The sequence below is a fragment of the Melampsora larici-populina genome, assembly GCF_000204055.1.
Source record: "Melampsora larici-populina 98AG31 unplaced genomic scaffold MELLAscaffold_53, whole genome shotgun sequence".
Classification (NCBI taxonomy): Eukaryota; Fungi; Basidiomycota; class Pucciniomycetes; order Pucciniales; family Melampsoraceae; genus Melampsora; species Melampsora laricis-populina.
The window spans coordinates 269,658-283,527 of NW_006768817.1; the positions used below are offsets into that span (position 1 = coordinate 269,658).

Here is a 13,870-nt window from a genome sequence, read left to right on the forward strand (position 1 = left end):
AGGCCTCAATGACTATAAACCTTGGGTGATTTTTGAGCTCCAATTCCGAATAGCACTATGTGAAAGATGAAATCAGTATGTCTCCAAGAGCTCAAGTTCAAATGAGGAAAGACATACTATTAGGAGATCTATTGGATTGTATTCTTTTGACTATATCAAATCCTTCAGATCAGAGAGCTTTCCTTCATCTTTGGGTTGTTGTCTTGAGCCTGACCTTTAATGGTGACAAGATGGTCAAGAAAGATAGCAATAAGAGCTACCCATTGTGTTTGATTTGTTCTTGGTTGATCTTCAATTGCATGATCTAAAACAATGTTACAGTGTTGATTGGTGCAAATCAAGTTTCTAGTAAATAATTTTCCGTCAACAATAGTAATTTGAATAAAAGGACCAAAAAGTACTTAATCCTTATTATTTTGATTTGATTTTTGACTCTTCTTATAATATTGTTTTGAATTTTGAATTTTTTCTGTTCTTTAATTACACTCATTCAAATCACTTTCTATCCTTTTTCTTCACATTCATTACATCCTGATGTTTTTTACAAATTTTATTTCTCACTTGGTGAATCATTTTTTTGTTGTTACTTTTTAGCCTGCAGCACTGTGAAGCGCTGTGCCAAAAAACTGTGCTTCTTGCCGCTGTTTTGTCCAAAAGGTTTTTTTGTTTCCCCTAATGCTTCTGAGATTGCCCAAGGTCAATATGAGCCACGCTGGTGGAAAAACAGTTAGAAGCCCTGGGTAGCACTGCAAGCCAGACTTGCTCTTATATCAGAGGTCAACTAACTGCAGTCTTCACTTGGGTGTACCAAGTGAAGAGTTTATTGTTGTCTGCACTTCATCTTTTAGTGAAGAGTCAGACAAATAGTTGCTGACCCTTCACATATGTCAGACTGGCATTTAGAAGAGACTAAGCTTATACAGCTTCTTGGTGTATACAGAGCAGTGGCACAAAAAAAAATGACTTATGCTGTGAGAAAATTAAACTAGTAATCTGGATCAGAGATGTGAGGGAGAGAGAAAGATAGCAGCCCCTATGTTCTGCCCATCTGATCAGGCTGAAGGGTGATGGGAATATAAGACTTGTGATGAAGTGAAATGGGGTCAAAATGAATTCTGTATAAAACATTTGCATATAGTGGCATGGAAATATATTCTGGGTAACTGCAAATAGCCAAACCAAAGAACCTGTGTTGAAAAGGAAACTTACAATCATGAATTTTGAGGGCGAGTAGGACCATAAATGGACCTCTACTCCTATATGGCTGCCAGTGAATAGTGTGAAAATATCATATACAAAAAGAAGACCAGCACAAGCCTGGACAGTTGCTCAACCAGATCACATGGAGTGGTAAGAATTCTCTCTGGAAAAGAACTGCAAAAACAATATATGCATCACAAACAAGAAGAGTGAAGCCCCTTTCTGGTCAGGAATAGATATGGCAAAACTGAAAGATATATGTCTCTGATTTCTAAGGAACATGGCTTAGAACTGACAGGAAATGCACCACACAGCCGACATAGATGCCTTGGATTAAGAAAGCTGAGGTATCATTGGATTGAAAACCTTGGACAGAATCTTTCCAAAGTTTTGATCTCAGGTATTTTTTTTGCCAAAAGATACCTTGGATCAAAACCTTGGACAAGATATGTCTGAGGTAAGTTTATTTTGAATGATGCCTCAGATTTTTCAATCTGGGGCATCTATGTTGGCAGTGCCAGTCATGTGACATCTGCTCAAAATGACTGTTGAACTGAGAGAAAACAGGTTACTCTGGTTCTAAGGTGAAGTGTATTGCAGGAAACCCCCACATGAGACAAAGAGGTACATTTGATGCCTCTCCTGTCATTGACTGCACACATTGTCTGGTACTGCTATCTTTCCTAGATGGTGCAGGAAATTGAAAATGGAAGAAATTTTCCCCAAGTGGGAATGGGAATATAATTAAAAGTACAGTTTTTCATAAAAGGATCTCCCAATGTAGAATAACTAAATCACATGTGATACATCAACATAACTTTTTCCAGTTTGACAAAATCATTCCAAAAATTGACTACATATACCTCCATAGCTACTCAGGCAGTCTGTAAGCCATTTGACAGTAACAGAAAGTGTGTTACATGAAGTTTAGTTGATGAAATTACACCACAGCTTTGTGTCAGTGTATGTAGTCAAGTTTTGGAATGTGTCAAGCGGAACAATATTACAGAATGTATTACATATGATTCAGTTATCCAGATGAGCAGATAACTGAGCAGGTCTGTATGTACATGCTAGCCACTCATTCACTTAGCCTGCTGCACATATGTAGTGTGGGTTATATGGCTCAGGTGTGCAGTGATAGAGCCTTTTATGACAAACTATACTCTTAATCATTTTCCCTCCCCCACTTGGGGAAAAGGCATAATTTTTACAGTGATAGGTGTAAGTTGCTGTACCAATGCTTTGCTCACCAATTCAATGGGGTGGTCACCCACCCCTGAAGCTCTATGTAGTTAGATGACAATAATAATAAACAAATGGAGCAATCAATCCAGCAGGAAGTTAGAAAGAATCAACAGCAATATTGCTGTCCAATGATACCACAGTCACACTACCTCTGCACTGAATCAAATCATTCATGTCAATTGAATAGTTATGTCTCATATCACAAAATCAGAGAACACATACAAGCAATATGACTATAGCTTTTGTAGTACATGCAGAACATCTTCACCACCACAGGCAAAAGTGTTTTCCCTTTGTAAACCCTGGGCCAGCAACACAACACTCTGCAAAACATGTATTTGCAGCTGTGTTGTGCCACAACACATAAGAAAGGACTTATGCTACTTTTCACACAGTACCACAACAACAAAAATGCAGGCTAGGTTGTGTGGTGCATCCACCACCATTTCTCAACTCAACCTGTGCAACAGCACCAAAAATTTTGTGGTTAAAAAAACATGGATCCCAAGGATCTGGTTGCACTGCAGGGCAGGCTGCAACATTTCTATGGGATCTAAGCTGCAGTGCGGACCAAAAAAGGCAAAATCTCAGAAGGGCAGCAGGCAATAGCAGTGTTGCTGGCCCAGGGTTGCTTTGTATCAAAGTCTGACTAAATTCTGTTCTGAACTGAATCCCACATGTCAAGTCAATTATTGAATCTCATCTCACAAAGCTGTAGTATACAGATAAGCCAGACGTTTACTACCCACATGTAAAGCCTCTTCAAATTTGCTAGAGATAGCATGTTTCAATTGGAAACCATTGAATAACTTCACTGTTGGCCAAATGAGAATGAATTATACTCACCTTGATGGCTGGTGAATGAGATTCACATTCAGTCAGGTCCTGGTCCCTGTAAATTGGTGACAGAATTAAGTAGTCTCAGATGGCTGAGGTGTGCGGGGAACTCTGTTTTACTGTCAATCAGAGTTTATTTATAGCTTCACTGGCTCTTCATAACACCAATATGAAACCAGTTGCAGTCTTTGCATTTATAATTTCTGACTTTCTGGCTAGATCTACTACAAGTGGAGTATGATTTCTATGATAAGCTTGAAAAAAAACCAAAATTATTGAATACATAATCTCACTTGATTGCAACAATTTGGTTGCCTGTGCTTCTGACCGCTTTCTTTTTAACAAGAATTTTTGACACCAGAAATTGCACTTAACAAGTATCTTCTTCTTCTCTGGTAAATATGTTCAAAAATATTATCTTCACAGTACTCCTGTGGGCACTGCCCTTCACCTTGGTATCACCAATTAAGATTGGTGAGCTCTGTTTTTTGGATCTAGTCTGTCTATATATTCTACTCTGTTTCTTGGAATACTTATCTTGATTACCCACTTGGTTTTACAACCCTTCACCATTGGGGAGAAAATAGACACAGTATCCCACCATGCCAATGGGTATGAAAGTGAGTTCTGATATACAATTTCAAATTGATGCTCAGAGATAAAGTGCTGAACTTTGGCAATTGGAAAAAGGGGAACATATGGAAAAGATTTCCAAGAGTTTCATAAGCCATGTGACTGGATTCCCTCCAGAGGATGAAAAACTTGAGGACCTTTTCAGTTCTAACCCAACCATCATATACAAAGGACAATCACATTCAATTTCAGGTTAGTTATAAGTTCCAAACATGCTTGATCATTCCCTTCATATCTCTTTGATCAGAAGCTGTATACATTGCTCAATAGCTTCTCTTGCCTATTAACAACTTGTTATTCCAGATTTTTGTCATCTTTCATTGGAAGGAGAATTCCGTGCCTATCGGCACCAAGGAGTACCTAAATGTAAGTCATCAGAAAACTTGCAAGAGTTTGTAAAGCTTTGGGTTTGCTAAGTTGATACTTCTCTTTTGCAAAGGACAGTGGTTGAGTCCAATCCTGAGCATCCTGATAAGTGGATTCTGACTTGGAAGTGGAACTGTCTTCAAGAAGAAGGTTGGAGTGAGGGGATTGTAACAGTTGGGATCTTATCATGGAGTGGAATGATTTCCAGTGTGTTCTTTGATAAAAAATGTTCTCCTGAAGTCTAACTGGAGCTTTGACTTTCCTACATTTAGTTTTCAATTCATTATCAAAGTTATCTATCCCAATATGACATCATGGGTGGTCCCTTGCACACAAAAGATGATTCCAGGATATCATGCAATTAAGTTGGGGGTAACTCACATCCCAGATCTCATTGGGTTCACATTTTCAATGCCATCTCTAACCCTGGGCAATTTGAGAGTGGATGCAGAGGTGTGCACTATCCACATATGCAAGGGTTTTACTATCAGTTATCTTATAGGACAACTCTCACTAGTTTGAAGTGGTGGTACCAGTTACAAGGAAGCAATACTAGCCCCTTCTGACCCCAAAATGAAGCACTGAGGACTGATCTGGCAGGATCACTAACATATTTACTTGATGCCCTCAGTTTTTCCTTCATCAAGAGATCAACACCACTGGACAAGACTTGGCCAGGGTTGGGATACAGATCTGGATTTTCACTTGTATCTAAACTGTGTTTGTTTTAACACACTTTGAGCATGATTGAATTTACCGCCTACATAGATACCTTGGTCTGAAACCTGAGTTATCATCAGATCAAATTCTTGGACAGATCTTGTCTGTGCCAAAAAAAACCTCAGATCAAATCCCCCAGAAGATTCTGTCTCATGATTTGTGTCCAATGATAGCTTGGATTTTTCAATCCAAGGTAAATTTGTTGACTTTGCTTGGTTTGTGTAATCAGAGGCATCATCAGATGTAAACCCTTGGACAGATCAAAATCTCCAAAAGATTATGTCCGAGGATCTGGTTCCAAGGATCCCTCATATTTTGCAATCCAAGGTAAATTTGTTGGCTGTGAGATGAAGCAATAGTTTCAATCAAAAAATCTTTATTGACTTTGAGGTACAGAAGATCCACCAAAAGACCTCCAGAGAAGAGACCAAGGAAAAGAAATGAGTTTTTACCTCTATGAGATAATTCAACCTACCACAGTGTTGGATATTAAGGCCTTCTCAACAAGGCCCCATAGAAAATGAAGCACTTAAACTGGCACTTCATATATTTTCATCTACACAGCCAACACAGATACCTGGTATGTTTGATTGGACTCTGGGTCCAAGGAAATGTTTCAAGACTTCTTTTAGGCCCAAAAGAAGCCTTGGATCAAGTACTTGAACACCTTTTCCGAGGTTATTGCCATCCCATGCTCCTTGGATATGGGGATCTGAGGCATCTTTGTTGGCAGTGCTACCCATAATATGCATTTGCTATGCATTTCTGAGCTTGTTGGAGGTAGTGATCACACTCTGATATTGAACTTGACCTGGCCTGGCACCCATTGGGTTTTTGTCAAACCAACTGACCAGTGAGACACATTGGTGGATAGAAGTATATCCAGGCACATTTGTGAGTCTTAAAAACTTATTTAGATCTCTAAGGTGTCAAGAATGATTTCCCACTCTTTGGATCATTCCTTGGTAGATTAAAGGAATTACCAGCCAGAAGAAAAAGTCTAAACCTCAAGTTCAACAAGTTTGATTGGAGACAGTGTGAACAAATTTGGGTTTTAGACAAAGTTCAGATAGCTGGGGACTCGTGCTTTATTTATTAATGATGCCACTGTTTGAGTACAACTGACCACTCAGATTTTATTAACACTATGTAATCATTGTCACGAGAACCGGTTTCTGACCATTTTGTGCCAGAATTATATTTATATCATGTCAGTAATTTATTGGTATAAATCCTTCTGAGACTATCTGAAGTTGTCAGTTTGTTATCAACTGTTATGATGCTTGTCATGTGAGAGTTATGTCATTAAATAATCATGGTTTGCTGATTGCATTTCACTCTAAATATCTTTATACATGACTAGCATAATTTGATTATATAGGCTAGTCGGGGGATCCTCATCAGACAGTTCTTGGGCATCACCAGAGATGGAAGTGATGTTGAGCTTGAATAAGGCAGTCCAAGGTGAACTATAGAATGTCTCCCATATGAGTGTGCAAGTTCTGATTGACGACTCGTTTCCTTGATGTATGAGCTAAACTGATCTCTGACTCAGAACATGCACAGAAAGAGATCAAAAATGATCCAAGCAATGATTTTGACTATACAAGATTTTTTTGTTTTAAAACTCATCAAGGAACATCAAATTGATATCAAGCCTAACCCCCGCCATACAAGATTTTTTCGTAAACAAAAAAACTCTCACATCAATCAATATAACTATCATGAGAAAAATTTGAGAGAGAATGAAAGCAAAAGAAATCAAACAAGAAGATTAAAATAGGTTTAATAAAGATTTCTTAATAAATGAGAACAATCAGGATTTAGCAAGCAAAAGAAAAGACGCCACCATGTTTTTATTTACATACCCCCACTAAATAAACATCTTGACTGTTTGTTTTTGTTTTTCTCTTTTCAATACCATCACTCAAATATGCAGCACAGAGAAACACGAAGGAAAACTCAGAAAAAAGAAAAGAAGACGAAAAGTCTGTCGTATACAGAGACCCGATCGTAGGATGAAGATTGATCTGCGTTTTAGTTCGATGTGAGGTGAAGAGTTTGAACAGGATGAAATCCAAAAGAACAAGCTCTAGAACAATCTTCAACAAAAGAAAGCAGAAATCCTAAATAGAAAAAGTACCAAACACAAGACCATACACATCGGGTAAATTTCTTATGTTAGTTGTTCGAATGTGTTGTACAAGGGGGGTAGAAACCGAGCCGAGTTAATGCTATTGATCAAGAAAGGAACAGACGATAAATCGAAAATTGGTGAGTGAAAAGTTCCCCAAAAAACGACGATCTTGCATAACTTGTTTCATTTTGTAGTGATAATTGTCGTCCATGGTGGTCAAGCAACGCATGTGTAGAAACATCATATAATAGCTGATGGTTTTCGTAAGTAGAAGATAAACGTGAATGTGTCATAAGATAAAGCAAACGAGAGAGCATAACCATGGGCATATAAAGATGATGTGTGATGATTTCATGTGCATATTGAGGCGTGGTAATGAGGGGTTGTAGGGATGACGAAGCCTTCAAATGCGCATCGGTGTATTGGGAAGGGACCGATGACGCTGTTGAGCAGAATTGTAATCACCCGCTGTCAGACTTGGTTTCCTCGACGATACCAAGAGCGCGCCAGAAACCTCATCGGAGTTTGCCTATAATGATAGCAGGTGATCAGTCAGTGAGCGAATCAGACTATGGAAGGACTATTGGATAAAGACTACTCACCCATGGGAATGAAGGAAGATGCCGACGATTTGATGGATCATACAAAGGTGTGGATTTTGTTGCGTTGAGGCGACATTTCGATGATAGAGATGAAACGCTAACAGAAGAATCCTCAACACAAGAGGATTGTACACCTGATAAGATGGCATCGTTGCCAGGTTGATAGGGAGTCATGATGGACGGGTGATCGGGATGCGCAGCTTGACCAGTTTTAGCAGGAGTTTGGGTTGCCCGGAACGGTGCTGGTGACGCTGGCGTCCTGGCAAGCGGCACGTTTTCCTTGGTCTCCTCGACAACATTTGCTAGCTCGATTGGCGATGCACTCTGAGACACAGTTGAGCTGACTGTGGGCAAAGTGAATGGAGGAGGCGGTAGAGACGACGAGTGACCTGTGCGTGATGTGACAGGTTCAGCAGCTGGAGTGGAACTACCACTTGCGAAGCAGGTTGAGTTATCGGATGGAAGGATGATGTCGCCTGCTGTCTTAGTTGGTACTGTCCGTGTTTGGGGGCCGCATGCGGCAGATCTGCGTAGGTTCTGCACTCTAGCCAAGGTTGGTAGATCGTTTGGAAGACGATCGTCCACTTTATCACCGTCAGACGCATTCAGGTGGTTTGAGGGGGCCGAAACCTCGGGAAATAGGTAGATTTCATGTTTCAAACGACTGTCACATGTAGCTGATTGGCGGCGTCCGCATGAAGCCTTATTCCGCTGGGAGCGATGAAATGGATTGACTCGAGTCCGCAGAGGTAACTCTCCTAAGACAAGCCTACCAGTAGAGACACTGGGCCTCAGGGAGCGACGAGAAGGTGACAATAGCTGGGGGGATGATTTGATACCAGTAGGAGTAGGCGGATACAGGCTCGAAGGCTTTGCGACTGGAGAAGCCGATGAAGGTAGGATATTTTGAGGCGCCGAGATTTCTGGGTCGTAGTAGAGTTCGAAGGTGGAACTGCGATCCATGACGAGGAGTGGAGATAGGGTGGTAAAAGGAGATCAGATAGGAAGGGTAACGAGACCGTTCGGTTTCGGATTTGTATGCAGGATTGATGGCGACGAGGTAAGGAAGCCCGGTGTGATTTGCCACCAAGATCTCACAGGTATGACCCAAGAAGTGATGGAAGGATTGTTGAGGGTTTAGCTGTTAATACAATGAGGTTGAAGATAAAGTAAGTTTAAAAAAGTTTAAAACCACCGAGTCGAAACTTGTCACGCTCGGCTCAAGGGTGAAAGAATAAAATTGCAAGGATCGAAGGTTGAGGCTGGGGGAGTGAGATCTTTAAAGCTTACCAATTGATGGAGTACAGTTGCAAATTTATTCGGTTTGAAGTATGTTGTCCGGCCGAATGAAGGATACACAAAGAGAGCAAGATGCGGCAGACTATATGCTGACAGGCAGTCTAGGCAGAGTGATCAGGTGCGATGAGGGAAATGGTGGCGATAAAGCAGATTGTACAGCAACTCGATTGATAGAGTGCAAGACAAACAGATATGTGGAAATGGATGGCAAAGAGGTTGATACAATGCTTAAAGAGACCGACAAGCGGTCAAGTGCGATTTAAATCCTTAAAATGATCAAGAGGCAGAGATCAAGAAGAGCAAAGAGAGCAGGTAGAAAAGGCGGACCGAGGTTGAGGCAAGAAGGCGGAGAATGTGAATTTTGAGAGGTAAAAGGTATTGGTGATTTAAAACGTGCGCTGAGAAGACCGATAGCGAGTGACTAGTCGAGAATCGCCGATATGATAGAACCAAAAGCAACTTGGGATCTGAACTGGGTTGATCGAGGCGAGGAATGTGAGTGCGAGAACGGCTGTTGAAGTGACAGGGTCGAATCAGCGGTTGGGAAGTATTCGATCAAAGTTGGTTAGGTCGAGAATAAAGTGAAAAAATAAGGGCAAGTTACTGCATCAGCATGAAGGAGTAAGCAAGCATATATAGTAAACAAACAACAAAGTAATTTGAATGATCTGGACAAAGTAAAGGTGACCGAACCGGTTTAAAAAGAATCAAATACAGCAATCGGGTTGAGCCGGAACGGAAGAAAAGACTGGGGGGACAGAGAGATGGACAGATTATAGTGATCAAATTAAACGAAGGACAGATTTTTTCAGAGGGAAGTCTGTATCGCAAAATATCAAAAATATAGCTTAAGGCTGGTGGGCTGATTGGCTTCGTTGGCTGGCTGAATTTTGACTGACTATCCTATCACGAGCGAGGGTCAGATTTAACTGAAGCTAGACTACAAATGAAAGTAGTGTATCGACTGGCTTGAGATTAGTGAGTGAAGAAAGGGAAGAGAGACAGAGAGAGAGAGGTAGCACGAAATAGTGGCGGGTGGTGAGGGAGACTGAAGTTCACACCAAGTTGGAGCAGGTTGGACTCTGGAGCTCTTTAGGAGATTAGTGAATGATGATAAAGTACACGAGAGAGGAATTGGATGAGATTTTAGGAAGATGAGGAAACGGGAAATCAGAAGAGGGTGGGGATGGTAAGTTATTACAACAAGAGGTGGGTTGATTGTATGCAGGTGAATTTGTATCAAAACCTTTTTTGAAATCTGACGGTCACTGTATGAACAAAAATCATTAAATTGATTGACCAGAATCGATTTACATCAAGAAACTCGTGTCCTCCTCAACAAAACTCTTTTTTGTTTTTGTCGATGATTCACCGAACCTCGAGCTAAAATACATCCATTACGTATTAGAAGCATCTCGTTCAGTTGGGTGCATCTTTCAGCTGATACATGGCTCTATTCGGTCTAATTTGACGTGAACCTTCAAGAAAAACAAAATAAAAAAGTTGGGACAGGACATTACAAATTTCTTGAATAGCAGTAAATGATCAACAGAGGGGTTTCTCTCTTTCTCTGTTGTTCAGTCAATAAAATAGGTTTCCTTTATCGAATGGACTGTACATATATGTATGTAGAAGACTGATTTTACAAGATTGCAAAGTGGAAATTGAAAACTGTCATCTTCATCCACCTCCTTCATGGTGCATCATCATCAAGTGCAATTTTCAATTCTCACATTAGAAGAAGAGCACTAAGAAATCTATCTAAACGCTTTAAACTACTGCATCTCATCATCAATCAAACTTGTTCATAGACATTTATAGAAGTTTTAAGAAATCTAATGTGGCTTCTCATAAGCACCGAGCTGCACCGAGCGGAGAATTATGAATTGACTTGGATTCGGAAGAAATCGAACCTTTGAGAATCCACACAATACACTCGAGTAGAATGTATGCATCTAACTCATGATCCATTGAACAACAGAAGAATCATATTCATGATACCATTCGCTCAAGCACAAGCCTTGGTGTCTCGTCGTAAGGGATGAGAAAAAGCTTAAAACCATAACAAGGGTTTCCCATGATTAGCACCCCAGGGCTCACGGTAGCAATCGTTTTCGCACACTTCAAGTGTTGCCTTTAACCTGCGGATCACATTTATTGATCAAGCAGAGAGTCACACGGAGACATCCGAGTCACCGCGGGAGATATAAACAAACGAAATATGTTCAAATCCCGGCACGGAACGGGCGCTGGGACCATTTGTTATAGCAGCCCTTCCAAGCGTTGACGACCGCATGGATGGAGAAAGAAAAATCGGGAAAGGGTTGTGATATATAAAAAATGCGCAGATTGAGCAAATGGTAGGGAGAGTAACATACCTCGTGACGAAGAAACAGTGCTGTGAGGTTTGTCTTGGTAGTTTCGATATGTATTGATGGAGAAGTGATTCGAAAGAAATAAGCAATCGCTGCTGTGCGGATTTGTGTGTCCAGGAGCCAGGGGACGACGATTGCCGTAAGCACAGCTTATATGTGAATTTGTACGTTCTTGTGGGTACTACTTTCAGACGATCGAGAGGAATGGCTTTCGGCAACTTGCGGCTAGGAAGACCCACAAAGATTTCAACCTTCAAGCGACTCAGCCTGGCCTGTGGTTTGAATTTGTACCCATTATGTACAGCATAGTCATGCCTTAGCTAATTCACATTTGGTGTGATTTGCTATGGTTGATCAAGAATCTTATGTGAGTGCATGTCGAGATTAGGCTGAAAGTGGTTGATCATGAACTATGTTGTGGTATGTGTCCATCTACCTGAGCATCACCAAGTATCACAGGGGGTATACTCGCCGATCAGCAAATCTTGAAAGTTTGGCCAGCACGCGTATATAGAAAACATTCCACAACAAAGGCTGAAATCAAAAAGGGGCACATACCGATTTCTATATGGAATGGATTGAAAATAACATTGGTCAGGATGCAAGTGCAAAGATTGGTCAGCATCGATTTTTCTTCACTTTATAATCAGGAGTGGACATGGATACATATGTCTGCTGAAGGTCTTTCTAAACTTCTCCTCAAACCCAATCCCTCGGAATTCTCGCTTGGAATTTTAAGAAAGAAACAAGTCGAGCCTGTCTTTGACAGTTCTTTGAGGATTAAAGCCTTAGTCATTCTCACGGTGAAAAGCTTGATTGTACCCGACCGATTTAGTCTCGTTATGTAGGTTTCTTTCTTTAGTCTCTTTCTTCCTCCTTTCTTAAGATTCACCCTTGTGACATCTTGCGCCAATTCACTCATGGCCTTGAAATTAACAACTCTACCTTGGCTTACGTAGTTGATACATTTTTAAAGTGACAAGCAAAATACAAAGAATCGATTCTTTTTTTTTGATCTCGATTCTCACCGGGGAGAGCCGGGGAGATAAGGAAACCGTCATTGAAGCCGGAACTCGGCATGCTCAGGAATCAAGTGACAGCGTACATACATATATGAGTTATAATTCCTCTCAGTCTCTGGTCCGTCCTGTCAAGGTCGAACAATTTGATTCTTTCACCGTTCTTATTCATCATCTGAACCTTAGCGCAAGAAGAGGCTCACTTAAACTAAATCTGAACCCTCTCTTACAGTCAATTCTGCAAAGCTTATCACAAATTCCCCGCCAATTTGTTCGAGTTCTGCGGGCAAAATTGGTCAAGCTTTTGTGAAGTGACTGTATTTATAAGAGTTAAATATTCATGTGTATAAGAGTTAAGACCTACGTGATCTGCTCGTCAGAGGCTCTTGGGTCTTCCAAAAACGTGATAGTTGATTGATTTGCTTATGAAGTTGATATAAAATTATATTAAGAAGCAACACTCAAAAGGGAAAGAGGCTCAAGGCTATGTAAGAGAGCTGTTGCCCTTTTGTTAATTGACCCGCCAAATCCGATGGTAGATTTATTGCAATGTGATCTTTATCACGACAATTCAATTGCGGTACAAACTACCGCAATTGGTGGGCTTCATCACGAGATCTCTCTTCTCTCTTTGGGGTCTTTTGTACGTGCTCTAAAACTAGACTACCTGTACATATATATTCTGGTTAGCCGTTGTTATTCAGCCATGAGGATTCCAAAGTTAGAATTAAAAAAATTCAAATCAGGAAAAGTGGAATTGACACAAATCAAATAGCCAAGCTCAGAAAGTGCTGGGCCAAGTTCCCCAGGGCCAAAGGGATAAAATATCATCATTTCCAAAACAACAACAGCACTCTCTCTGACCCACCTATCAAAAGGGCATAGACTTAAGAATGGCAAAGAAGGGAAGATACAATAAATATTAAATGACCAGACAGAACAAAAATGAGTTGTGTTTCAAATAAGTAAGACTATAGATTTGACTTCTAGACTTCAAATAATTTTCCTCTTTCTTCTAATTATATAACATAGATAGAAAGGTGGAAAAAATAAGGACAATCTCACTTTTTTTAAGAAAAAGAAACAGAAGCTCTAATATGCAAAGAAGGACCAATCACATGATTCTGAGATTCAGGGAATGAAGTTCATGGTAGCTCCAGATTGGGCCAAAGTAGTAGCACCACCAGAACAAAGAGAATGGCCAGAGAATTCCTTGTCAAATTGCTTATGGAAGCAAGATCAAAAACCAGAAACTTGACAAAGAAATACCCTTAGAAGTTAAGTATAATTGATGACATGCTAAAAAACAATGATCCTTATGTCAAGGTAAGATAACATGATCTTCACCAGACAAGCAGATGAATTCTTGAAGTATTGGACAATCACCAAAGCTCCTGTGAAGCCAGTATTTCCTTTTGAATAAGGTAAAAGATA

At 40.4% G+C, this 13,870-nt stretch overlaps 2 protein-coding genes across 2 annotated transcripts; one reads left to right on the plus strand and one right to left on the minus strand.

Annotated features, from left to right (window-relative positions):
- Positions 1 to 3,887: 3,887 nt before the first annotated feature.
- Positions 3,888 to 4,594, plus strand: MELLADRAFT_111380 (uncharacterized protein; the record flags this gene model as incomplete). The annotated part of the gene is made up of 5 exons (XM_007415680.1): positions 3,888 to 3,905; positions 3,993 to 4,110; positions 4,222 to 4,284; positions 4,363 to 4,491; positions 4,557 to 4,594. 5 exons carry the CDS (start codon positions 3,888 to 3,890, stop codon positions 4,592 to 4,594), a joined length of 366 nt encoding a protein of 121 aa, XP_007415742.1.
- A 2,651-nt stretch (positions 4,595 to 7,245) lies between these two features.
- Positions 7,246 to 8,706, minus strand: MELLADRAFT_67401 (uncharacterized protein; the record flags this gene model as incomplete). The annotated part of the gene is made up of 3 exons (XM_007415773.1): positions 7,246 to 7,583; positions 7,607 to 7,670; positions 7,744 to 8,706. The coding sequence occupies 3 exons, from the start codon at positions 8,704 to 8,706 to the stop codon at positions 7,246 to 7,248; spliced, it is 1,365 nt and encodes a 454-aa protein (XP_007415835.1).
- Between the last annotated feature and the right edge of the window lie 5,164 nt (positions 8,707 to 13,870).